Source organism: Haliaeetus albicilla, chromosome 25, assembly GCF_947461875.1.
Source record: "Haliaeetus albicilla chromosome 25, bHalAlb1.1, whole genome shotgun sequence".
In the NCBI taxonomy this organism is placed as follows: Eukaryota; Metazoa; Chordata; class Aves; order Accipitriformes; family Accipitridae; genus Haliaeetus; species Haliaeetus albicilla.
In genome coordinates, this window is record NC_091507.1 from 24,071,539 (window position 1) to 24,099,419 (window position 27,881).

At 39.0% G+C, this 27,881-nt stretch overlaps 1 protein-coding gene across 3 annotated transcripts in view; it reads right to left on the reverse strand.

Annotated features, from left to right (window-relative positions):
- The window catches only part of MYO16 (myosin XVI), a 393,194-nt gene that overhangs the window by 307,449 nt on the left and 57,864 nt on the right, over positions 1-27,881 (reverse strand). For 2 of the 3 annotated variants that reach the window (XR_011322146.1, XM_069770288.1), the window contains exon 1: positions 1,434-1,796. The exons of the other annotated variant lie outside the window; for it this stretch is intronic. Coding sequence is in view for 1 of the 2 variants with exons in the window: in XM_069770288.1 (XP_069626389.1) it covers positions 1,434-1,461 (28 nt within the window). In the remaining variant the exon portion in view is untranslated. Of the gene's footprint in view, positions 1-1,433; positions 1,797-27,881 lie in introns of those variants that run through there. 3 annotated transcript variants of the gene reach the window in all.

The window sequence follows — 27,881 nt, forward strand, 5'->3', positions numbered from 1 at the left end:
ATCGCTTTCCAATTATGGAACCTATATTTTCATTGTAGAGTTACATATTTAATATGCTATTGAACACACACATGCCTGTGTATATTTGCTACAGTTTCGCTTTAAGAAAGTAATTCCAAAGTGAATAAAGATCGAACAATACTTTTCCAACATCTTCAAGATTGTTATTATGCCACAAATTACCCATTTGCACTTATCAAATCTTATTACAAGCTCAAAGATTTATTCTTAGAATGCACCTTTAAAACTATGCAGTAAACCTAATCTGTGCTTCTCTGCATGAACAGGGAATTTAGGCTTGTAACTCCCACCAGTATTAAAAGCAGTTCCATACACAAGTCCCCTTGAATCCAGACAAGAGGAAACCCTCATAAATCATTTTTCCTTGAATTACTAAAATACTTCCCAGGCACCTTAATTTCATATTAAAACATCAAAGAACCACATCACTCAGTTCTTAACTGCAACACAGTATTTTAAAAATAGTTTCAGAAATGTCCTTGGTACACTTAAGTCGTCAAGGACCACCATCTGGAGAGAAAACCTTTTACAGCAATATGCTATTTATTATGTGAAAACAGTGACATAATCACTAGAAGTCTGAAGTTTTCCAAGTCCTGCAGTAAAAAATAACTATGGCTAACAAACTACTAGTGGCTGTCTCCAAAACAAATATCTAAACAATAATTCATTTATCTGATGTAAAACCAGCAACTTCCATTCAGACCCTGGATGCTTTAAAGGGCAAACCCAAAAAGCTTGAAAAATGTGCAGCTAGGAAGACAAGCAGCCTTGAAAGGCAGACAAAAAAAAAAAAACCAACCCAAAAATGCTGCTAGGAATTTGCTCTGCATTGAATCAATACATTTAGCATAGATCCTAATTTCAGTCTTTAAGGAGGCAGCTTGCCTAATTCAAGGTTAAAAGTTCATTATAATTTTTTTTAAGTCTGTCACACCAAATAGCTAAATATTCTGATAAGGAAGGGATACAAGCATTTGATCTACAATAGATGATGAGATGTGCTCATAATTATGAAGCTGTTCTCATTTGTATTACCCTTGCAAAGTGTAAGAGCCATGTCCAAGGTTGTCCTTACAGGCGTCTTTAACATAATGCTAGGAATGACATGTTTCTTCCTTTTGGAAATTATTTTCTTGGGTGATTAATGTAAACAAAAGTTTTAAAAGCTGATCAGTATGAACTTCAGAATGAAGAGCTTTATCACACAGACAATGAAGTTGCCTCTGAACGGAGGAGAAAAAGAAACACTGTGCTCTGCCTGCATATTCACATGCAAAGTAACAACTCCCCGACAACCACGTTGACATCATGCAGCATCTGCCTTTGACTTTCTGCATATGCATTGAAAAGACACACCTCAGAAAAGAAAAAGACAGTTTTAAAATCAAAATAACCATTTTGTTACTTACAGCATTTGATAAAATGGTAATGAGACATTCTTTCATCTCAGGCTGTAGTCTTGCTACAGGCTTCAGCATTCTCTTCTGCTACAACTGTCATGCCCAGAAAATGCATTATTTAGAACCCTTCCTCAGGTATCCAGTACACCTCAGAATACATTATTTAATGGAGGTTCTGTTCCAGGATCTTGCAGAGGCTTCCAAGTCATCCTCACCCGACTGCTGGAGTTAAGATAAACCTCTGTGCGTCTTGAACCATGACTACTGCACGTGCTATTGTAGCACAATTGATTGACACCGCTCCTAATCCCACATCCCCAGGAATAGAAAGATTTAATTGGTGTGCACTTGCAGCCACATTCTTCCAGCACTGAGGTGTGCTGCTGCACTGCGGCTCTCACAGTCCTGCCAGTTAATGGCTTTTCAATAGCTTTCAAATGGCAGCAAACTAAGCTTGATGAGTGGGCTCGAATGAAATAGCAGAACAAGGGATCTTCAATTTTATTGTGCATGTTGTGCATTCGTGTGCCAAATGTGACCAGATTCTTAGCTGGTACTAAAACAGGATTATTTTTAGTTGCCACCAGTTGCTGTGTGAATAGGAAATTGATATAGGTTGCCAAAAATAACCACCTTTTAGGATCACAGATCATTTTTCAGTATGTTGTAAGGTAAAAACTGGGATAGAGCTCACTGCCATCTTCAGACTCTCCTGGTTTATGCATGGGTTCATTTAAATTGAGCTAAGAAACATGCTTGTGTGTACATTCCTTGATATGTTCTTGTTCTGTCATTTTTTTGTACTACACTGCATCTTTCTCACAGATGGAATATTTATGTCAGAAGAAAGAAACTGCAAGCTCTGCATGGTTTATATCGTGATTATGTGCATGTTATCTAATGATATTTTAATCACTGATTGTAAAACAAAAAGCCTAAGAAAATGCACCACTAAGAACAAGTCCATACAATTATTTATCAGACCAGGGAATAACAAGTCAATGTATACTGATGCATTACCCGGTTTCAGATTAAGGGCACACAAAAGGCAGACCTGCACTGTATTTTAAACACCCAGGCTGCATCATCCTCTGAGCACAATTCCTGCATTACTTTTCCAAAAACAGTCACCCAGGAATTTGGTTACTACTTCGAGAAACCTACAGCAGAACTACAGTAAAATATTTTTATAAAATAAATAATTAAAGAAAACAGTGCTCAGTGAAGATTTACATTTGCTTGCCATGTGTCATGCTTACCACAATCATCAATTCACTGAGAGCTCTTGTAAAAGGGAGCTCATAGCCCAGCCATATTTAAATCTTTTATTCGCCTGAAAGGTTCTTACCTACTATTTTGTATACATACCATTTTTAACAGGTACAAATTGTTAAATTGCCTACAAAGAGAAAAGGGTCTGAGGATTACTAATTCAGATTCTACTAACTATTCTGCAAAGTTGCCACAAGAGCAGAAAGATATATATTCACTGGCTTCTGGTGATCCATTAGCAAAACCCTTAGGTGAAATCTCTCGGCTCCTAACAGCCACATATTTCAAATCTGGTTTTAGGTATAATATGCACAGCAATAGTTTTGCAGGACTAATTATTTAGGTGGTTTTTTTCCTGAAAACATCATTTTTCAAAAGAAAGAGAAAAAAATATTTAGAAATAACCAGGGGAAATAGGGATAAACTATATAAAACACAATACAGTAATTACATTACCTTGGAAACTTTTTACTGTAAAGCTCAGAAGTCCAAAGTAATTAAATTTATCCAGACTTTTTTTCACACCTATATAACACAAGGCCAGTTTGGGCCATATGGATTATAAAATAAACATACAGAGTGTTTTAAGAGGCAATGTTAGTCATATTTCATAAGCAAGTGTCAAGTAATCTGACAAAAAGCCCTTTGAGCAATACTTTTTGGCGGAGACATTCCTGACAGGTTCATCTCTGGTGGTACTGTCAGGCCGACAGACTGCTGTGTCTAATAACATCATGCTTCCACCAACCCACGCTGGCTAAAACCAGGAGGACTATCAGTAAACACTGGTGAATGGGAGCAACGGACAAAAGATGCTTTTCTGAAGACAGAGATAAAAGGAAGAAGAAACATTTCTGATTTTGCCTTGAAAAAAATATGGCAGAAAAAGTATTTGGATCTGTCTCATTTCAGATTGTAATATATGTGGTTTATCTATTGAATTGCCATAGTGAAAATTTAGGATGGTGGAACTTAGCATTTATGTGACAGGTTAGACTGCATACTCCATCCTGCAAGGAGCGGGAGAGAACCATAGTCCCTTACAGAGAGTGTCAAGGTACAGGATAAACTCTTGAACACATACTTACTTCAGACCAACTGGGAACAGAGTCCTGCTATCTACACGGCTAACACATCTCCAATTTCTTCTCTCCTAATGTGCACTAGCCCATGTAAGCAGGGAAGCACGTGGGGCTCTTGCAGAAGGGAGGGTCTGCAACATTACGCTGTAGCTGGGGATTGTGCCTTTTAGCCGGATCTTTGGACTGTGCAAGTCTGTGGAGTGGCATGTACCCACCTGCAGCAGGGCACTGTGGCCTCTCCCCTGCTCTGGGAGTCCACGCGCCAAAAAGGTGTGATTATGTGCTCGAGTATGAATGACAACCCGCTGGTGAATGAAAGAAAGGCACCAACTTTTCAAGAGGTGACACCTGGCAAACAGCTACCTCAAAAGGCCTTTCATTTTAGACTGTCACATGTGCTTTTTAAAATGTTTTAATTATATAAAATATTTATTTTTATTACATGGGTAATTATCATCAGTGGGCTTTGCAAAAGAAGTGAAAGTTTAAATGGAAAGAAGACAGCATTGTATATTGCTGTCAGCAGAAAGTTCTGATGCATGTTGAAGGGCAGCATTAAAGCACAAAAATTAAGATGGAGGAAAGGTCCCACAGAAACATTGAAATTAAAACACTAGACAGAGTAAAGGGAATTAAATGGAGAATGAAAAGAAATGAGAACAAGGGATAAATGCTAATGCAGAGACGGGATGGACCTTGAGAAGTGGCAGCTAACCGTAAGGCAACAGGAAGCCAGAATAGGAGCACTGAAGCAGAAGAAATCTGGTCCACCTGTTGGTAAGATGCATGATTTCCACTGCAACCTTTTGCTAGGCTGGAAAGTAAAGAAAAAACAAACAGAAAAGAAATTGCAACACTCGTGGTGGTGGATGTCCATATCATAAGCAAAGATTTCAGGTGTGAGAACAAAAAGAAGGATTTAGGATTCTGACATGAGTCCAAAGGAGGGAATATTTTGTTGTCACTGATTTTACAAAGCAAATTGTACAATTTGCTTATTCACAAGAAAGAGGATATTAGTCATGTTAGGTATTTTCTCCTGACTGAACTCCAGCAATGAAAAAGGAATTCTGAAGAAAAAAACCAAAAGCTAGGAATGACACTTAAAATCCAACCATGTAAACTATGGAAGTACATCTGGACAAGCTCTAAGTGCATTGTAAAACTGCTTTGTCTGAACATTAGGGAACATTGTCATGTTTTCACTCACAGCTCCACTGGTTTCCAGAAGACTACACCAGTGTTTAAGTCTACAAAGTGGCACAAGTGTACTTAGACTGGAGGACAAAGACTGAGCTGGTATTAAACCTGGTGATAAAACACTTAATGTGTTTGATTTTGTCCAGCTCACCAAAAATAGAGATAAAATATAATCAAGGTCAGAAAACAAGATAAATTTAGCCCTTCAGGAAAAATTTGTTGCCAGCTCTCCCTATAGAAAGAAAACAGCCACTTTCATGCTATGTACAAATCCAGCATTCAATGAAATTACAGATTTTTTAAATAGAATCTTGGAACTGGCCAGCCATCACCAGGACAGCTATTTGTCTTAAGATAAACACACATTTACGGATCATCTCAGAGTAGACACTGCTTCCACATCTCAATTTCCAAGGCTCAAAGCTTGTCCTAGAAAAAGCACCTATGAAATGTTTCCTACAATAACCTAGCAAACAAAAATGCTGCTTCAAATAAGTTCTTACTGCCAAGAACTGACATGCTGTATTGTATTCATGCCATGTAACTATTTTTTTACTCTTCCAGTGTCTTCTGGTGTCACAAACAACTGAACACCTAATATTTTTATCATCTTAGTATTTTATAATTCACATAGAACTGTAAGATTTGATAGAGAAATGCAGAACTATCTGAAAGCAATTTGAATAATGAGAAAAACACCATAACTACTGGTTTTAAAAACATGACAGATACTCCCCATTTATGCCATTTTCATTCAGTGCAACAAAGCTTGCTATATTCCTTCAGATGTTACAATTTCATTGCATTACTTAAGGGTTTAAGACTGCAGACAAAAAAAAAAAAAACAGAATGCAGAGTAACATTAACATTGCTCATACATTTTGACAAGTGATACTGCTTAGCAATCAATCCTTGGCCATGCTATCCAGCTGCCAACAAGCCACTCTTCAGACAACATCTGGCAGTTGTATGCTCATCAGGAAACTAGGGATGAGCCGTAGCAGCTTGTCCTGGTTTTGGCTGGGATAGAGTTAATTTTCTTCCTAGCAGCTGGTATAGTGCTGTAGTTTGGATTTAGGATGAGAATGATGTTGATAACACACTGATGTTTTCAGTGGTTGCTACACAGTGTTTATACTAAGTCAAGGACTTTTCAGCTTCTCATATTGCCCTGCCAGCGGAGGCTAGGGGTGCACAAGAAGTTGGGAGGGGACACAGCCAGGACAGCTGACCCCAAGTGACCAAAGGGATATTCCAGACCATATGACGTCATGCTGAACAATAAAGGGGGGGGGGAGAGTTGGCTGCGGGGTGGTGGCCCGCTGCTCAGGGACTGGGTGGGCATCAGTCAGTGGGTGGTGAGCAACGGCATTGCACATCACTTGTTTTGTATATTCTCTTATCATTAACATTATTTTCCCTTCCTCTTCTGTCCTATTAAACTGTCTTTGTCTCAGCCCACAAGGTTTACCTTTTTTCCAATTCTCTGCCTCATCCCACCTTGGGGGAGAACAAGTGAACGGCTGTGCGGTGTTCAGCTGTCTGTGGAGTTAAACCACAACACAGACGTAGATACTTAGCAAGAAGGACTCTACACTAATTTTCTCTACATGCGTCACAGCAGAACAAAACACAGCAGCTTTTCTGCATAAATTTTCAGATGAACTGGCCTGTAAGATGGATGCGAGGTTAACTCCATAGATAGCAGCGACAAACCCAATCTAATCGCTCAGTCACTCAGAGTGTGGTTGACCCCTAGAGAACCAGACGACTTTTCCTCTTCTCTTCCTCCAACCTTTGCACACTTTCCTGCTTTCCCATTTCACTGGAAACGCCTTGATTTTTCAGAAAGTAGGTGATTTTCCTCCCATTCTGCTACCACTGGATCAAACCCTTACAGAACAAGAAAAGTGAAAAAATCCTTTTTCTTCTTCTCCATTTACTGTTATAACCGAATGTATATGGGTGGACTAATCCGTAACTATTTTTTAATGGATTGGAAACAGTGGATTAAAATCACAGGACATTATTACCCCATACTGATGAAGTTTACAAAATTACCAGTAGAAGTTACGTGCCATTTGAGAGTACTACTTGCTTCCTCTCACACCCAAAAGGACCATTTTTAGGCTGTATGTAGACCTCTAGCAGTTCCTTAACTGAACAAGATGAAGCTACCACTTGTGGTGGGAGAGCCCAGAACAGAGTAATAACAAGGCCAAATACAAGAAAGAAATCCCAATAGTCTCATATATGGTTAGTGTTATCTTTGGCACTGGCAGCGACTCAATAATTAATTTCTTCATTACAATCTGTGTATATGTTTTTTTAAATTAGATTTCTTACTAGATTTGATGTAATCATGTTACAGAGAGGAGCTGCAGACTTTTGACATGAAAAGTCCCTTATGGGACTAAAAAGAAACTATCAAGACACGTGTTAAAATGATAAGCAGAAAAACATGACAGCCATCACAACCACCAGATACAAGAAAAAATGAAAAAAAAAACATTAATGTCCAGTAGTAAATAGTTACTACATCATCAGATAGATTTATTTTTTTTTAAGTTTATAATATTCAGGGAAGAAACAGACAAAGGTAAGAATTCAGTTCAACATAAAAAGTGTATTGTTATCCTCCTGATAATTAGCAAATACTATGACTCACTGCATTGTATCCCTATTTTTTTCTCTTCTAATTGGTTTGATAGTTTTAAAACCAGGAGACAAATAATGACCGCACCAGAGGATGGAAATAAAGCCAAGAATAGAATAGAGTAATTTGTGTATCCTTTGTCAGGGCGAATGTTACTACAACAGTGTAAATCTTGAAGTGTAAGTAGAGAAAACTTGGAAGGACTGCAGAAGAAGTTAAGATAGAGAGTGTTCCTAATTTAGGAAATAGTAATGTGGACAGCTGAAAAAGCTGAAGAAGGAAATGACAGAATCAGACTCTTCTGGGACTGGAGGACAGCACAGCGGATGATGTAGCAATTGGTAACCTCAGGGATAAGTCTAATACTAGGTATTCCAAAGAAAAAAGAAAAAGAAGTAATTTATGTTGAAGATTTGTAAGGGGCGATGAAGTGACAGTATTTTAAATTAGCCAATCATGACATCCCAAAAAAACCAACCAAAAAACAAGATACTTGCACCATATGCAAGTACTATAGACTAATAATAGAGTAAATTTTAGATCTAAGTTTTAACTGAAATTACAAGATACTGAGGGGAGTTCTGTAGATGCAAGATAAATATTGGACAGCTTTTATTGTACAGACAAATATGATACACATACTAGTTTCAGTATAAACACTGTAATCAAAATAGCATATTATTAAATTATATAAAAGACAATCCAAAAAGCAAAGACTGAAATTAGGCAAAAAGGGCTACCCAAGACCTATTTTATTTTCTGATCTGTCTACTGTCCTTTTTATCTCATGCTAAATACAATATTGCTTCTTTTTCAGAGCATTTCTGCACTCCACTCTTCATGTAACTCAGCATAACTTGTTAATGTATACTTGGCTCCCAATTTTTTCTTATGAATGAAGCACAGAGCAGAAATGGAACTTAGGGAGGGAAGGGGTGCAAGGTGTGGAAAAATAAACGTCACTTTTAATAAATTGACAGTGCTGCCAGATGTGCACAGTGTAGCTACATGCAGCTGGGGCAATCACTCTGATTCTGTGCCTTCTCCAGTCTCTGATGGCCATATTTATTTATTTATTTATTTCCTCTTTTTTCTTTGTCTGCGTCAACACTTAAGGAATTCATCATTCTGATCACAGAGACCAGGTGAGAGTCTGAATTGATGAGAACGATAATCAAGTCAAAAGGTATGATGATAAGAACTTTTGACATGATATAAGATACCATGGTATAGCTTGAAGATGACATGGACAAGTAGATAAACTCAGTGAACAAGAGAGATGCCTGATTCACTGCACTCAGCATGAACATAACAGAATTACATCTCATTCTCAAATTAGCAGAGAATAAATGAGGAGCTAACAAGAATTGGGCAGCTGTTAGGGGAAGGAGAGGGGGAATGAGAGGTATATAAAGAAGCTAGGAAATAGAGGCATGCACAACTATCAAAGGCACCGAGAAAGCAGTAGAACAATGTAATTTTAATAAAATTATCTGAGGTCAAATTAAGGGCAGCCAGTGAGGCCATAAACAAAGGCAATCAAAAAGACGGTGGAAAAGAACTTCTCCCATGTGGGCAGTGGACAGGTCACAGCTGATGTGCCAGTGAGTAAGAACAGAAAAAAGGAGGATTCCCCAAACGCAGACTGAGAACGGTGTGGAGAGCGCTGAGGATTAATCAATAAATACAAGATACCTTGATAATCAGTTCCTCCAAACAGAAATAAATGAAATATTCAGGTCAGATTTCTGTGTTTTGTACAAACATGAAAAATAAAGACAAAATTCCTCAACTCAGTGAGCAGCTGATTTACACATGAACAAGCAAAGAGTAAGGCAGCTTTGTACAGTCGCTGCACATACCACTAAAGCAGCAATAAATAGCACACTACCTAAATTTAGAGAAAATTCAGATAGCTGGATCCCAATTTTTCTATTTTATAATAATGTACTTCATGTTATATTTCATTCCCCAGTGATTTGAAACCTATTCTTACAGAATAATGCATTTCTTTTCTTACTGGAATGGCTGGCTGTTCATAACAAACAGAAGATTCATTTCTTTGCTCTCAAATGAACACTTCTTCTCTCAATCAAACACTGTATTAGAAAAGTAGTTACTATTCTAATATTCTTTTCTTGGAAATACAGTAGTAATTACCTCTTATTTCAAATAGCAAGGGACACCTGAGAAGGTAACAAAAAAGAAACACACAAACTAATGGGGTAAAACATGTCTATAAAAAAGAATTATCCAGAGGGGTAAATCACATCATTCCAACCAATTTACAAGACTTTTTTTGCTTTCATTTACAGCAGGATTTTCCTTGAGAAAGGAAAGAAATATTCAGCACCTTGCCATCCTGGCACAGGGCAAACTGCATGAGAAGTTATTTCCTTCACCCTTCACCCAAAATACATTATGTTGGAATCTCCAAGGATTGCCACTCAATGCTGTAAATTCTTAGAAGAAGAGAAAGTTGGCACTGACTACAAACTATTCTTTCAGAATTCTTAGATTATAACCTCAAAATCAGTAGGGATTCTGTCATTGCCTTCAAAGGGAGAAAAGCTAAACCCTTTAAAGTGAATGACCTAAGATTATTGGAAAATGACATAACTGAGCTATCTTGGAAAAAAAAAGAATTAACAATTAAGCATAGCACACCAAGAATAGTTTGCATAACATCTTTCAAATGCTCCTGTTGAACTTGGTGTTAACTAGAGACTATGCACTTATCCATTTCTCAATATCTTTGTCATTTCAAATCCACTTTTCCTTATCATTACCAACGTATTTTTGTCAAATTCAAGGACAACATAGCGGTAGGTAATTCTAATTTGACTAGAGAAATTAGTGGGATTTTTTTCACCAGCTCTAGGTCTGATCTTATGGCCTTGGCTGAAGTTGAGAGTGGATAGGGCTCAGCACCTTTTACTATCAGTCCTTCTGGGTCTTCCATCTATGTAAATCAAATGTTGCATTAACATAGGTTTACTGAATTCAGTTCCTTATATTTTAAGGAGAAAAATAATCACATCTGCTAAAAAATGTTGGCATTTGCTGAACCTAATTATAGTGTCTGAAATGAACATGTATTTAGAGTGTTTGCTAAAGATAGTTTCATATTGGGATGCATTTAATCATCAGAAGCAAATTTCAAAAATGGACTTTAAACTTACAAAAAAAGCTATAAAGGCTTAGCATGCAGACATAACAATAATAATATGGAAAGGTCCAAAGCTTTGTGATATTAAGAATTATTTTTTTTTGATGCGCCTCTAACATTTTTCTCCTTTTGATTAGGATATCATACATAATACAGAAGACAAGTTATAGCTGATTTTCTGTGGTTCAGTCTAAAATGCATAAACGCAGTTAGAATACCTCAAAGTTGGCACAGGTCAAAAAGTGAGTAAACAGGTTCCTTCAAAGACTAATTCAGGAGATCAGTTAACCTATAGGTATTCTCATCTCAGGGTTGTTAAGCATCCTTGTACCAGGTCTCAGTCAACACCTGGTAATGAGCTGTGTGCAAAAATCCCACTTAATTGTTGGCATGAAACATGTTCATCAGTTTAAAAGGTGATAGAAAAATACAATGCAGTAGGTGCAGACTTTTCACAGTGAGACTGGGGGTGACAAGGCTGGAAAGAAGATTTTCCTCACTGAGTTAAGCTGCTGATAATAGACCTATGGAGTAGAGTGCACAGCTCCTCGTGTGCCAAAGGGACGCGGTATGTCAGGAGGGTTGAAGACCTACATCCTGGGTAAGTGACATATTAACATACTCTGAAGAGGTATAAATGTGACTGGGACCCCTGCAGACCTCAAAAAAAAAAAAAAAAAAAAGAAAAAAAAAAAAAGAAAAAAAGAGATGGGCACTAAAAGGTGGCATTCCTCACCAGGAAGGGTGCAATCTGTTGCATGCAATCTGAGACATAAGGCAGAAAAAAACAGTGCCCTTGACTACGCAGCTCAGGAAAACTTCTGCAGCAAGTCAGCCGGATAGAAGGAAGGAGGTTTTTCAGATTTCAACTTTTTATCAACAGACTAATAGCAATTTTTGCTTTGCTGTTGTTTTTCTTTTTGTTTCCTTCTTTTGTATGAATATTTGAAACTATAATCTATTTTCTATGTTGTAAATAAGTATTTTTATTCACAGTTATCAAACTACAAGTGATTTCATGGTAGTTAGCCAACATCAGAGCACTTTACATTAGTAAAAAGGATAATGATCTTAATACAGGAGGTAAAAGGACTCTGTAGTGAGCATCTAGTTGCCAGCATAAATGAACATACTGCTACAAGCCATAGCTGTCTGATAGCTATCTCACATTATTTCTCAGATGAGCTGGCAGCCCCTGGCTCCCTGGCGATCCTCCACCTGTAAACTGAGAGCCCTGCAGCTCACCAAGATGCTCTCTGAGATGTCGCAAACAATGACAATGATTGGAAAACAGAGTGAATAGTTCAAAAATTGCTCTCCTTGAAAGAAGATACATGAAGGCAGCAAGTTGCACTAGGATTATCTCAGCCATTAAAAGCAGAGTTGCTAGCTACTCTTCTGCAACAAATAATGCACAGCTCACTGCCAAAGATAGAGGGTTGGAAGCTGCCACCCTCTTACAAACCTTTTCTTTCCCTTGATTCTTCCCTATATTCACAGAGGTACACAGCGGACAAAGAAATGCTTTCCTCCCCAAAAGCAGCTTTTTTAAAGTCCAGGGTTTAAACAATAAACATTGGGGGGTTTTAGTTACTCTCTGATTCGAGGCAGTTTGTGTTGTACTCTTGTGGCTCTTCTTCCCAAGATCACATCCTAGAGACTTGACGGTCCCTTTTTTTCAGCAGGATGCCAAGAAATGGTGTGGGAGAAGAACACTGTCAGCTGTGAGGATGACAGCATCAGAGAATTGAAAGCAAGAGAGAGGGGGCTCTTGAGGTGTACTCCTTCCAGTCCTGCTCTGAGGAATACACCCTGAGTGGGTCATGACGCAAAAGAAAGGCAAATCTGCAGCTGTTTGGTCTGTGCCCCCACCAGCTGCTCCAAACATATCAAGGGTAGAGAAACCAGAGAGAAGGGTGAGCGGCTGGCTGACAGCTGTAGGGCTCTCGCAAGCACATCCATCAGTCCAGCTCCAGTTGGCCACCTCCCTGCGACTCACAGGCTGGGGCAGCAGCCCTGGGGAGAGCAGAGCCGGGGTCAGCAGCACTCAGGTCTTGGCTCAGCCCCCCCACCAGGTCCTGCCGCAGCAAGGGCAGGCAGGGAGGTAAAGCAGAGATCTGCAGGCCCTAGGCTCACGGTCCTGCTCTGTGTACTGCAGGCGGGTGATAGCTTATCAGTCCCTGATGATGGCGTTTGATGGGAATCTTGCTGTAAGAGGTAGGAGCAATCCTCCTCCTCGTTATCAGACACCTCCTAGGGCAATGGCAGGCCAGAACATAGCAGAAAGCAAGACTGAGCGACCGTGAAAAACCTTGGTGGGTAAGGAGGGGCAAAGCTGTGCCTGACTGAAATGAGATCAGAGCTGGACAGGACAGGAGTGCTACCGCTGAGGAGCTGCAGCAGCAGTGTCTATCCTGCTTGAAAACCTTTTTTTCTCTCCAGTGAAAATTTGGTGGGGAGGAGACCAGAGGTTCGATAGCAGTGAGGTGAAGATAATGCTGCTTTGACGTGCACTAGGCTGAGACTAAGTCTCCACTTTGACTATTTGCATGATATTCCCCTACACATGGTAATGGACTTTTTCTTGCCCAAGCTTCATTTTCTAAAATGTCTCTTAAAAATCTTCCAGAATCCCTGACCATGATGGCCCCACTCTGATCTTTTACTGGCTTGGTGCCTTTGAGTTGTATTTTTATTCGCATCCTACTATACCTCCTAGCCAAAAGAAGGAGGCATGTCCTCCCTGGTAAGGAACATAGACCTTCTGCTTAGCTGTTTCAGTCACTCACTGTGTGGTTGTGTACCAAGAAGGGCACTTGTGGAATATTCCTGCCGATTAGTATGTTAAGTTAATAACACGCTCTTCTTCTAACAATGAGCATCTCTACAGTTATTTCCTGTATCTCTTTGGGCCTTTTTGTAAATATTCATACAAATAAATTAATCTTCTCAAGGAAACTTTTAAATAAAATCTGAGGACAGAATCTCTTGTGTAACTTGCTAAAACAGTAGGTTTGTTGTGCACAGAGAGGATTTGCTGGCAAAGACACAGAGGCTACTGTTTGAATAGGTAATGTCATGGTCCATCTACTGCTCTTGGATGACCCAATTGTACTTATCCCCTTGTAGGAACACCACAAAGACATCAGTGTTCGTTTTTATAGAGTATGAAGTATTCAAGAAGAAAATCAGTGTGAGAGCTAGACTATATTCCTTCCAGTTTCTGTTCAGATCTACATCTGAAAGGAATAATAACCCATCAAGGAAGACAATTTAACTATGCTAATACTGAAGTTTTGAAAGGCAGCACAAAGACTGTCTAACTCTTTAGGGGATTCCAGCTCTTTGTTGGTAAACTAGGTAAGGAAAGCTTAGTTATTTCAGATGATCCATGTTATTTAACTGCAGCTGAGAGATGAAGGACAGATGTTTCACAAACGAGATTTACATATCAAGGGATGGCAGTAAACTAGACAAATAACTGACACCAAAGTTTCACGTGAAAATAGTATGAAGGTATATGTTCATGTGAAGATGTCAAAAAGAGTACTGAAGAACTACCATCCCATTATACAGAGATCATATATTATCAACAAGACATTATTTTCAAGAAGCTGAAAGCAAAAAATTAATAGGGAGCTACTTCTAGCAGACATAGTATACATAATCACAGAAATTAGTATATAAATCATAATCTATGGAAAGGTGTACAAAGATTGTGATGCTGCTAATCTACTGAAAACTTTCCTCCTGAACCAGCCACATGACTGGAAAAAAAAAGGTATTTATAAATTTATTCAGAAGTTAAGTGGAATTGTAAATTACTATTTGCCTCCTTTACTATGATGGGTATTTTCCATTTCATGGATATGATCTGATCCACGGGAAAAGCATACTGGGCTTGAAACACTTCATAGTGTCATCCTTCTAGCCCCTGCGCTGAAGCATACACAGATATAAAGGGAGATCTGGGTGTGTGAGGACAGCAAGGTCAGGCTGTGAAATCAAAGGGGCAGAGATATCACCAGGACACCAGCTGTGCTCTGTACAAATAATATTAGATAATTGGTCTTAAAGTGAAAAAGTTTTTTTAACTTTTTGGTAAAACAAACAGCAACTCCTACAATATAACCTTGTGGCTTTTTGAATTTTCAAACAGACATTTAATTTTGATATATAATTACTAAAAGCCTGATTCAGTGTCAACTGAAGTACCATGAAAAAGTTTCCACTGACTAGAGGTTTCTCAAGTGCAAGGTTTCTCAAACAGCTTACTGAAGGTGGTTGCATTCATAATGTGTTATTCAAACTTAGCAAGCACAGACAATGTCATTAGGAATATCTAAAATTAAAAGTTATGTTAAGACCAAGGTGCTGAGAACTAACACAGAATAGGAGGACTATAGGTTATGGGGAAAGACATCTCTTGGATTGTGAAACTGGGATCAAAGTAGGCAGATAAAAGGTTTCCGAGATGGAGAACCTGCTAACCTTGGTCTGAGAATATGGAAACCTTTAGGATTAGAGGACCAGTTTGGCCTCCAGCTCTGTACAGGGCACAACCTTGACACTTCATGGCATAGACAATGCGTACCCATAGCAGTCACAATCTTCCATTTGGTATGCTTGGTACAGGTGACAGCCACCTGGAGCACACTCTGAAATCACCTTTCCAAACTATGTGAGTTTCTGCAAATGACACCTAAAATGTGCTTCACATCCAGGATGCAAGACAGATGATGAGGAGCTGGCTTGGTTATGGTCTGGACGTTATCTTGCAGAACTTTCTTGTGGCATTTAGTACTTTCTTCCCCAAGTCCTTTGCCATCACCTTTCTTGACCAGCAACATTGGCTCAGTGAGGGAGATGATAGAAATGATCATGCTAAATGACAGAAAATATGTTGCTAAAGGTGGTGTAACCTCAGAGGGAACACCAAACTCTTCATCTTTCCAGGTAAATCAGGATGTGTGCCCTGGGACCCCATGGGGATCCATGATGGCAGGGCTAAGGTACCAGTGACACACTTAAGTGTGTTTTACCTTGTGGCACCTGCCCTAAATCATAGCCTCTCCTCAACTCTGGGACCCTGTGCGCCAGGCAAATTTGGTAAATGGAACAGCACCAGCAAAGTCTGGTAGAGGAAATCCACTCCTAGGACAGGAGGGAGACTATGATGCTGCTAAAATCTGAAATATAAGCACCACAGGAAGGAAGATGGGACAGGGACTAGGAGTGTGAGTCTTCTCTTCAAAGCAGGAGACTTCCCAAGTCAGCAAAGAGCTGCTACACTAGGCTTAAGTATTTCTGGGCACATTGCAGGGTGCTCTGAAGTTACTTCTCTACACAAGAACAAGCTACTTCAGCATTCCCGAGGCAGCCCAAGACTGACTTAGCAGACTGAAGCTGCTGGCAGGTGGGCTCACACAGGGATGTTTTCCTGAGTCCAGGGGCACTAAGGATATGAATAAAAACAGTGTGAGAGGGAACTTACAGCATTTGGTCACTTTTTCCAAGGAACGTTTCTTTAAGTCTGACAGGAGAAGCTGCAGCACAAGTTTTTTTATCCTACTGTGCTGCTCAGAAAATGTACCATTTAAAAAAAAAAAAAAAAATCCAAGAGGAGCATGTTCACTTACAGTTAAAGAAGCACTGCAGAGATTTCAGAACACACCCAAACAAACCACTGAAAAAAGATTAAATATATATATATTAGGGTAGAACAATAAGGTTCATCTGCCCAATTTCAAAACAGTTTATAAAAGAGTTAATGAAACTGCACATTCAAATTTTTGCTGGCCCTGTTGGCAAGAAAGTGATTCTTGATCCTGGTAATATTTGTATGTGGTTTAAAAGACAGCAAGCAATTATTTCAAGGGAATATAAGAGTCAAGACAGAAACAAGACCTGTATTTATACCCTTGGTATATCATCCCATATTCTCTAAATACAGCAACAAAAAAAAAGTACTCAGCATCCTGATGCCTCATTACAAAGTATACATAAGGTAAAGATTAAGAAGCAAGTAAGAATTGATTTTAAATATAGCCGCCACAACAAATTATAATTATAATGTCTTAATGTTAATCTCTCTGGCATAGCAAATACTAAAGAATCACATACTTGCCCACTGAAATAATAATTTTCTTTGTCAAATATTCATCACTGATGTCATCTTTCTGAAGTTTGTTTAAAACATGTTGCCAATCACCTTTTTTTGCAGCACAAGTTTTAGTCAAATGTCGGTTGCGTATTTTTTACCCCGTCAATCAACAAAATCTATTTCCAACATCCATTCTGGCAAACCATCCCAGCACCACTAAGCATCATAAATGGTTTGCTTTTGGGCTAGAAGCCACCTCTATAAAGACAATTTCATAAAAGGAAGCTACCAGTCTCTAGCACCCTCCTATTTCTTTGGGCAAAAACCAAAGTTGCTAGACTGCTGTATCACCTTTAAAATTTCATTAACATTCCTGAAAATAAACAAATAAACAAACAAATCTATGAGTTTCCTGAAATCCATGTCTTGGAGCCTGTTTATACAAGCAGAGGTCTGACCTCTAACTTCAAGTGGAAGTAGTTTCATGTCTTAAAAAGAAAAAGAAAAGGAGGGGGTAACACCATAAATACAGAGAAGAGGGAAAAAAGCAGATATGAAAGTTACATGAGGAAAACTGAAGGTTAGCTTTTGTATGAAAACTTAAGGTAGGGCCAGTATTTTGATGTCAGACAGACATAAGTCTGTACAGAGAGCATAAGACCCAGCTTTCATCTTCTGCTTCATTTCCAGATAGACCAAAAGGGATTTTTTGGAACAGGCATTTTCCTGTGGAGAACTGTAGCTGATGGCCATGCAGCAAGCAGCCCATGCTAGGAATAGGATAAAAAGGAGTCGGGTAGGGATTTAGGCACAATGCAAATTCATTGAAAATGGAAAATTTTGTGGAAACTTCCATGTTTAAGTGAACCTCTTTTTTTGGAAAGGTTTTCAGGTCCCAAAATAGAATTTCTGGTCAAAATACAAAAAAAACACGAGAACGGACAACAGCATGGTGATCAATATGTGACTTGGCTGCAAGAGGAGCAGGTCCTGTCAAAAGCCTGCCAGGTTTCCTGCCAGCTTGGCTGGTGACCTGAAAGGAAACAAAGATTGCAGTGTCTCCAGGCAGTCCTGCCATCTGGACTGCCTCCACATCATGAATCCTGAGGTCTCTAGGGACTGCAGTTCCAGGAAAGCCCTGCCACAGAAGCCTCTTGGAGGTCACTGCCTCAAGAAGTTCCCTGTGCTGGAGGTCCCAGCTCCCAAGACTGTTTGACTCTTGCTAGAGATGACAGTGAGCAAGTGGCCTGGGAGAATCAGGAGGCAAGGGCTGAGCCAAGAACCATAGTTTTGTGTTTGCAGCTTCCTATACAAATTAAACAAATGATCTTATTCCTAAATAATTTTATCCCTTCTGTGGAGTGCTAGTTTCTAAAAGGTGTAGGTTTTTTAGAAGAATTTCCTGCAAAATAGAAATTCCAATGGATTCTTATAATTAAATCTAATACAAGCTAAATATTACATTAGGCATCCGTATTGTATTCCTTCCAGTATCATTGTGAAAAAGATGGGGGATCATGGCAGACAGACAATGAAATCTTATTTGCAGGAATAATACTTCTGCTCCTCATGCAATGCAACAACAGGAAATTATGCCAAGACCAATATACAAATACAATTTAGAAAACTGTTTGCCAATCAGGTACTTATTTTTCACTAGAGTTTACTACAGCCTACCATTACCACCATTCTTCCCATTTAGGGTACCAGCCCTACAGTCAAACGCTCTTTTCCTGGGAGTGGTGCCTGCAGGATGGCTGCAGAATGGACAGGTTTCCACACTAGCATGGCTTGGGTTTCTCTTCTTTTTAAAATCTAGTCATTGCTTTTCCTAAAGCATCCCAAGCCCAGCTTTTCAGCTTTCATGTATATTAAGGAAACTAAAAGCTGCAGTAGTCACTTTGTGCTCTTACAAACTCTCTCCAGCCTGCTGATTTTTCCTACTCTTCCTCACTTCCTGAACAGGATTATCACGTGTGAAAGCCTATGGCATTCTCTCCCACAATATAAAAGTCTCTTCAAACAGGAAGATTACATGCTTATTTTCTGATTTATATCACTTTCAGACTCAAGTGAAATCACACATTCAAATGAAAATCACCACAAAATTGGAGATAGGGTTTAACTGAAACTTGGGAGTGTGCACAGGTCTGTTTTGCAAGCTTCCTGAAGCCTTTTTTTCCCACTGTATCCCATCAGGTGCTTAAGCTTACAGTCTGTTTGCACATCCATTAAAGTTTTATTTTTGCCTAGTAATGATTTCCCCACACCTTTGAGTTTCCAAAAGTATGTTTAGGTTATAAAAAGTTCCTATTGCTTTCAGTGAAAGAATATTCATAAAGGACATATACAAAGTAGCACAAGAATGAGAAAAATATACTTCAGCACTACAGAAGCTGGTTATTACTAAACATCATTAATGACACCAGTTTTACATGGGGCCTCAAGATCTAAGCCTCAATCTATCAGGGACTGTAAGCACCGAGGAAACAGCAGTCTTTGCCCTGAGATGCTCTGAGTCTAAGTGTCCAAAGACAGACAGTGGGCTAGATATCATAATGAAGTCAAAAGAAAAAGGACAAAACATCAGTTAAACTAAACTGAACATAATACGTTTAAACCACAGCAGACCAGCTGCTTACAACTGCTAAGTGTCCAAATCCAATCAACACTGGGCCTCTGCCTGTTTTTAAAATTTAACCTGCATTTTCCACATTCTTCAGCTACCACGACAATGCAGCACCAAGTGTTAACTACCACACAGCCACGAGGGTTTAGTGAGTGGGATCCACTGAGCTGACATGGTCATTCCCCTTTGTTGGCTCATATTTGCTGCCAGGAGCTGCTGCCAACTTGCCAGAAGTCGGCTGTCTCATCCCTGCCACAGAGCCAGTTTCCAAACAGCTGTCATGGCAAACAGTGTTCAAAACTTTGCTGCCAGCGAGTTAACTATTCATGTATTTTTAAAATGTGGGAGGGATGATTTAAAACTATGCATAATGTAGACACACACACATACACACTTATTTTTGCACTGGAATTATCATGCTTCTCAGACGCTTGAAGAAACATTAGGTCAGCAGCTATATCAAGTCCTGTCATTTGCTTTGCTGATTTTAATTCTCACGCAGTGATAGATCTTCCTTGTCAGATGCCTCGCTAGCTATTTTCCATCTTGTATTTTGGTAAACTGCAATGCAATTCTCAATCCACACTAATTCTATACCACAGTTAATGACAAATGAGTTAATCATGATGAAATCTTTACAGAGGCTCCTTTGGGTTACCTGCTTAAGCTGCTGTCAGAATTACACAGTCATTACGCTCAAATTAAAGGATCATTATGGCATATATTGAATATTTGGCTTCACAGCAGGTAAGTTCTGTTTAACACATGTAGGTGCTGAGAAACAGTCTCCTTTAGTCCCCCTCTCCAAAATATCACCAGCAGGAGAAAACCCAATGGGATTACCTTATGAAAATATTCCTAGTATGAGCAGCTTCACATTTACTTCTGGAGTGCTCTTGAGACTGCTCCGTATTTCCCAGCAGTGCCCAGTAATAATATGATCACTTAGTACCCAGTGATTGTACCGCTCTTGCTGTGCCACTTTTATAAATCCCTAATTCCCTGGTGCAAAAGACATTATAGCCTATACAGTAACAACCCCGAAAGAAAAGACTGCAAGTTGTTTCTTTTCACTATCATCACCACCATCCCTATCCTGGCACACCAGATAACTGGATGCTGCAGGAAACACCAAGTCTGTTCATTCTTCTGCCAAGTGTCCTCTGCAAGGTGCTGTAAACTAGAGGTGCACTGAAAATTCTCCCTGAGACATGCTAAATAATCTCCTTAAACCCAATTCCTAGGAGGCAGGTTACATATACAGATGACTGCCCTCAAGGGCACCTGGGGAACACTCCCTAAAGCAGAACAGAAATAAACATGAAAATCCTCAGTTCTTGGGGAGAAGTCCTCCAATTATCTCAACCATCGGGGATCATAGTACAATGTAACTGTAAGCTTCAATTCACTTCCCTATATACTTCTAACTTCACTTACTCTAGATTTGTACAAATAAAAAGGTAGGGTGAATTTGCTCCACTGTTTTTATTCCTTAACAACTGTAAATGCCAAGACTTGACTTCCTGTTCAGGTGGACCAAGCAGAAAACATGATAGTGGTACAAGTCAATGGAGGGAAGAAATGGGTCCATACCTATGCCTAATCAATTCTGAATTCGATGGCAGAAATACCCAGATGCATGTAAAAGTAACTTCAGGCTTCTCAGGGCTCATATTTTTCACGACACTTATCCAAATGCTTTCTGCCTGACTATGTATGGATGCAAGAAGATTGCTGAGGGGGCTTTAGCTCCCCGCAACACCATCAGCTGCCTTGGCACCTGCACTGGCATCCACCCCTGCCCAGAAGCTAACCTCGCACAACTCACACTTTTCCAGTCCCCACCCCAAAAGCCGGTGCCCAGCACCCATGGCACACCTGCCTCCACGGGACAGCCTGGCACCCCCGATCCTGCCTCCTGCATCCGCTCCCTCCCCTCACCCAGCGCTGCACCATCGCCCACACTGGGAAAGCAGACCCTGGGGACATACTGCTGCTCCTAAGGGTCTGAAAGGTTATTCTGGAAATGAAGTAGAAAAAAAAACATTAGTGCTTCAAACTCCAGGAATATCTTTTAGCCCTAGTAAGTTTTCCTGCATCATGAACAGCAAATAGCAACAGTGAAGGGCAATGAGTGGAAAAAGTGAGGGAAAAAAATAAAAAGCAGTGCTTTATTTTTCTCTCACTTTGGGACACTCCCCAAATTAGCAAAATTCTTTCCTGACAAGATCAAATATGAAAGGGAAGGCCATACTGAATTAAGACCTTATAACTCCAGTGTTGAAGAAGTACTTGGCAGGAAGGAAACACATCAGCTAAGCAACCAAGGTAAGCAATTTCTTCTTGAATACAATTTCAGCAGCAAGGAACTACTCCAATCAGAATGGAGCTGTTTAAGAATGGCAGGCTTCAATAGTTCCTCCTTCTCTAACAAATGCTCATGCATTTAAAAATACATTGTGATGTTGAATACATAGACGATGTTGAAGCACTGGTACGAGCCTACTATGAACTTCTCAGCGCTCTGAAAGAAATATTGGACTGGAAGTGACCCACTTACTACGTTCTGGGTGAGTAGGTTTAAACAGAACACAAATATTCCCATTGTGAACCACTTTCCTGGCTTGGCTTGAAAGAGTCTAGTGCCTGGATCTTATTTTAAAAAAATACGATGGGCCAAAGTCAGAGAGTACTCAAAAGAAAAGAGAATTAAAACCAAACCAAAACAAAACAAAACAATACAAAAAAACCCAGCATGACCCACAGACTGCCCCAGTGACAGTTTCACAGCATTCTACAGTCACACTGTGGCACATTTCTAACAGTTTTAATGAACAAAAAGATACTATTTTCTATACAATCATGCCAAAAGAAGAGAAAGCAGTTTTGGATTTGAAAACACTGCTGTGAGTTCTAAACTGACACTGCTAACACAATTATACCTGCACTAGAAGTCTATTAAAAAAAAAAAAAAATCACATTGAACCAGGAGATGAACTGACTCTTCAAGATAACTGAAATACATACAAACTCACATTTTCTTTGTGAAGTGCCATCACAGAAAGATAAAACAATAGAACAGGTAAGAGAGTTTTAATTTACAAAAAAAAACCCAAAACCTTTCCCTAATTAAAAATACTTTTTCAGAAACAGTCTGACTCCAAAGCTCTTCTGATTATATAGCTGTAAAAATCACACGTACTATATCACTGGTTCACAGCTTTAGAAATACCAAGAATATTCTTTTATGAGCTTAAAAATCTGGTTACATACAAAAAGAATCATCTGGATGCAACTTTATTAAATAACATTTTCTGAGTGAACTTCATAAACAAAAAAAAAAAAAACCCAAGCTTTTTAGCTTGCTATCTAAAACAGAGGGAAATGTTTGCCAGAGATGTGACAAATGACTGTTTTCTTTCCTATTTTCCTAGAAGTATTATTGACACAGAAAGCAAACACAAAACCTTAAAATATGCCAAACCTCATCCATGTAAGATAACTGCATTGTGTAGCACTTTTAAGACAAAATTCCAGCATAAGGCTGTCAAAACAATAGCTCCAAAGGGCCCATTTACATTTTCCTAGCAGCTAATGAATTGCCATGGAAAATGGCAGCAGGCAACTTACGGGAAGCATCTTTAAATCTGTTTTTCCTCTATATAAAGTATGAGCCCAAGCACTACACTTAGGAGTGAAACACTCCCTGCTGGCTCCGAAGACTGAAAGAATCCTAGTGTATCTTTGAGAAAAATTCTTGAAAGTGATATCCATTTGTCACATACAAAGGGAAAACAAAAGGAAAAAGTAAGGTACTGCTCAGCTAAAAAAAAGTATCAAACCTTGGGAAAATACACATGGACAGCTTTAACCTGCATTTTATAATAACTACTATAGGTGCTTAGAAGAAAACTACATGCAACAGGAAGGAGTATTTACTATCATTTTTTATGTGCCAATAGTTACTCTGAGACAGGAAGCCTGACAGAACCTAAATTCTCACAGTGCCTGGATTACAGCTGACCTGCACTCAAAAGCCTCTGTAAAATACAGTAACATATCCTAATCAGCTCTAATAAAAGCCTCTTTAAAGGCACAGATCTTCCTAGCCTTCTTTTGACCTCTGGGCAAACAGAAGAGAATATGAACACTTGAAACAAATTAATTGCAAGACAAATTGTTTAGTTTCCATCCAAATAGCATAAACCAGGTTTGTCTTAATTAGGAAAATAGAGATTGACCTTACATAATTGGAAAGTGGGGTATAAAAATTGACTGCTTTTTGGATGGTGACACATGGTCTGGGTCTCAAGTTTACTTAGTCCCAGACATTTTGATAAAACTATTGCAAAACAGTAATAGCAAAACCAAGGTATCATTAAACTTATGAAGCATAGTTGACTACATGTTTAGCTAGCTAGGAGAACATGGACCATAGGAACGTTGGTGACAAAAAAAAGCTTATGTAAAGTTGATGACCTGGGATATAACCTAACCTGATTAGCAAGAAAACAGCCTAGCACTTTGACAGGGTTGCTAAAAAGAAAGTTGGAGGGAGCAACTTAAAAATCCTCCTTCCTGAGAGTTTCCACTTTGATTTAACAGTACACAGTGTTACTCGCCCCTCACCCCACCATTAGTTTCTACTGTGCATTCGTCCAAAACTCCCAAGAAAAACTTTCTCACAACTCCTCCAGAGAAAGAACCCAAGGAAGGAACAAGTGTCTTACTGTGTGTGCCTCTCCACAGTTACCATTGCCCATTCCTTTCTTAATAGACAAAATTCATATATTAAGGAATGATTAAATTATCAAGGAAAATAGAGACTATGTCAGAACTGCAGAATATAGGAGCATGTCCTGGCACTTGGGTCTCGGTAAGCACCTCTGCTACATCCTTACTATGCAACGGCATAAAACCTGAGTGTACAATAACCCTTCCCCTGAGGAATAAACTCAAGTGCATTGCCTATAAGGGAATGACAGCGTATTCTGGCCAGGTCACTGACCTAAACAATTAAGAGAGCAGGACTGTGGGAATGCTACAACACAAGATTATTCAGTCAAGCATAATATCAACAGCTTGAGAAGCCATGCCTCATTCAACCTCTGTTCCCTTCCACCCAAGCTTTCCTCACTGCCAAGTGTTTGTGCAGATAGCTACATCCAAAGGTATGCAGGAGCACCCAGGTGAGACAAAGGTAGAGAGTACTGAAACAAAAAGATGACTTAATGGCATCTCACTGTTGCTTCAGCCCCAGTTTTGTAATTATGCATAGCATCATTTTGATTATCTGGTGCAAACCTGGGATTCCAAGCCACAGTCAGCTTTTATTTTTCCCTTCTCTGCTTTTCACAAAAACCTTCAAGTTTCTAAGGACTGCAGCATCAATTTCTAATGGCACAGGCATCTTTCTCTTCAGCTGTCAAAAAAGATGTAATCAGCTGAGAATTTGTGCTTCACTGCTTCCATTCTCTTATTTAACAGTGATAAATAAGGATCAACATCTGATTCCACAGTCTAAGACATTTATTATTGTCATGCTGTTCTCCACTGAACAATTCTACTGCAAAGAATAAGACTCCAAAGTGACACGAGTACACCTGAGCTTCCAAACTGCTTCATGTCTCATGTTGAGCCACATTTCAGCAGGCAGGAATTTAAGCAGTTTATGTATAAAACATTACATACTTTTTCCTCTCCACTGACAATTTTTTAGAAAACTACTTTGCTTCCAGACTGGTATTTGTCTTATACCCAACAAGTGTGTATTTCTGGAGGAAGGACTATAACACTTCAATCTTTCAGCAAAAGAGTTCTCTCAAGGCTAGCATAAAGTGAAAAATATTGGACATTTTTGCCCTCCTATACGTTTGAATACATCTTTTAACATCAGTTGTTCCGGACAGTATCTTAGGAATTGCCATCTTGATGCTTTTAAAGTCCTATTTGTTTGAGAGCTCCCTTTTAAACTAAGTTCAGGATCAGGAGTGTATTTTCCACATTGCTTGCTTTTTCAGGAAACATCATCTTAAGGTCTAACTCTACTAATTGCAATTACTGTTTTGCCTGAAGCCTGCTTTAGCCAGCACCTGAATTACAGACTACCAACAATGTGCAGTGTAAGCATATGCATAACAGAGTTCCAACTAGTTTATATACTGCTTAAATTCCCTAATTCCTTCACTCTGCTACAAACTTCCTGCATGACTTGAAACAAGACATTTCACTGTACCTCAATCATCTTCCACAAAATTGAAATAATTACACAAGCCTTTTATGTATGAATTATACAAGGGAAGCTCAGAGTGAAGTGCTCAGAGGTAGACAGAGTTGCAGAGATTATTTTAATAATGTTTCTGAGAAAGTTCTATTGAATAACAACTTCAGTGGATTATTTTCATCAAAAAATTTGCATTTTGAACAACCCACACAAGACAAAGTGTGCCCTAAGGAATGAGGAGAATCATTATCCCCTACCCTCTCCTAATTGTCCTTGCTTCTTTTGGAGATGCACAGGTATGTCACTCTCACTGTACCGAGCTTTTAGCCCCCTATCTAGCTCCAGCTGGGGCCATCAGTCTAAGAAAAAATAAAAGCAGGGCAAGCATTCATTCTTCCCCTGTTCCTCACCTTGTCTCCAGCTATTTTCATAGCATTTCCTGAGCCTTATATGGTCTCTCTACTGAGTAGCACCTAATGGGATTCCTCATCAGAGCACTTCATCAGTCTCCCTTTGAACTCATGTAATGCAGAGATGGAAAGGATATACTCCCCTTACCTCCTCCCTCCAAGAAAGTGATTCCAAATGCATTGTGCTAGCACATGTCCTGCCTCAGCAGACTGTTTTGAGCTCTTCCACTTAATTGCCAACATTTCTGTGCTCCTGCCTGTAGTGCTCTAGAGATAAAAATAAAGCCACAAGTATCCAGTGCTGGGCCCAAACCCCCCTGAATAAAAGACAATAACGCCATAGTTAAAACCGTGGCAAGACATTAGAAACACACCACTACTACTAAGAAAGAAAACTTGACATAATATTAAAGTACAATGAACGTGCAGCAGAAAACATGCCAAGAGCATTAAACACTGGGAACAAAAACATACAGACAAATGGTAGATTGTTCACAAACCAGACTGCAATATTATTTATGATTACTATCTCACACCGTTCTTTACATGTTCTTCCTAACACTGCTTGCTGCTTGCCACTGCATTTCTAACAAACTTTCATAAAGGTCAAATTGTACCAGAAAACTCTCTCAGTATTAATGGAAGTTTGTGTATGTGTTAAATGTGTCACGTAAGCCTCTGATCTACCAGAAGGAAGGTACTGATTAAGAGGAATCCACCACATGAGTGTCTATGGATAATGCTGCTTTTATGATACATGTTTAAATTCAATTAACCTAAGGCAAATGAAATCTGCTGGATCCAGCAGGATCTGGATCTAGGCAAGTTTCTGTGGCTAACTTTTCAGCCTTTCTTAAAAATCTTTGGGTAGGATAGTGCACATTTATCAAAAATCATCGAGCTATGTTTTTTTAATTAAAGTTCTTACTGAAATTCAGAAAGTCTTAAGAAAGGCATTTCCATGTAATATTGCCTTTTATATATTATCAGTGATACCTGAGCTCCCTTTCTAGTGTGAGAACGACTTACAGATATGCTCTCTGAGCTATCATATTGCATCTTGAGCTCTTCCTTGGAACTGAGACCCAAGAAAAATATCTAAGCCTATTTATATTTCATGAATGAACTAATTTAATGGAAATATAAGGAAAAATAAGCCATTTTATTCAGTCAAACAGAATTAAGGAAGCAAAACCTGGGAAGAAGAAAAAAAAAGTCTTATCAAGTATAATAATGCATAACAAAATAATCTATCAAAACTGCCCACTTAAGAACTTTTTAACATGTCTGCTAAGGAGAAGAATCTCAGAGATCTGAAAATCAGTAAAATCATCTCCTAGGAGAGTTGTAATGCAATGTGAAGCAGTTATGGCTGATGAGCTCATGAGTGAAATGTAGGGAAAAAAAGTTCTTCTGATTAAAAAAAAAAGTAGCTCTGCAGTCATAGAAAAGCCTCTAGACCACAAGTGAATTTGAAATTAGTAATCATCTAAATTAATAAGAGCAGGACATACAGAAATAAAACGGAGAAACAGCAAGAATATACAAGGGTTACAACACAAGATTGCAGATAATGATAAAAGGAATAAATTAATAAAAAATGGTTGGGCTTGAGTTTCAATTTACAGTACACCATGAGTTTAAAAAAAGAAAAAAACAAAACCAAACCCTGAATGTCTTTTCCTGGTATACCCCTAATGTAGCATCCTATCT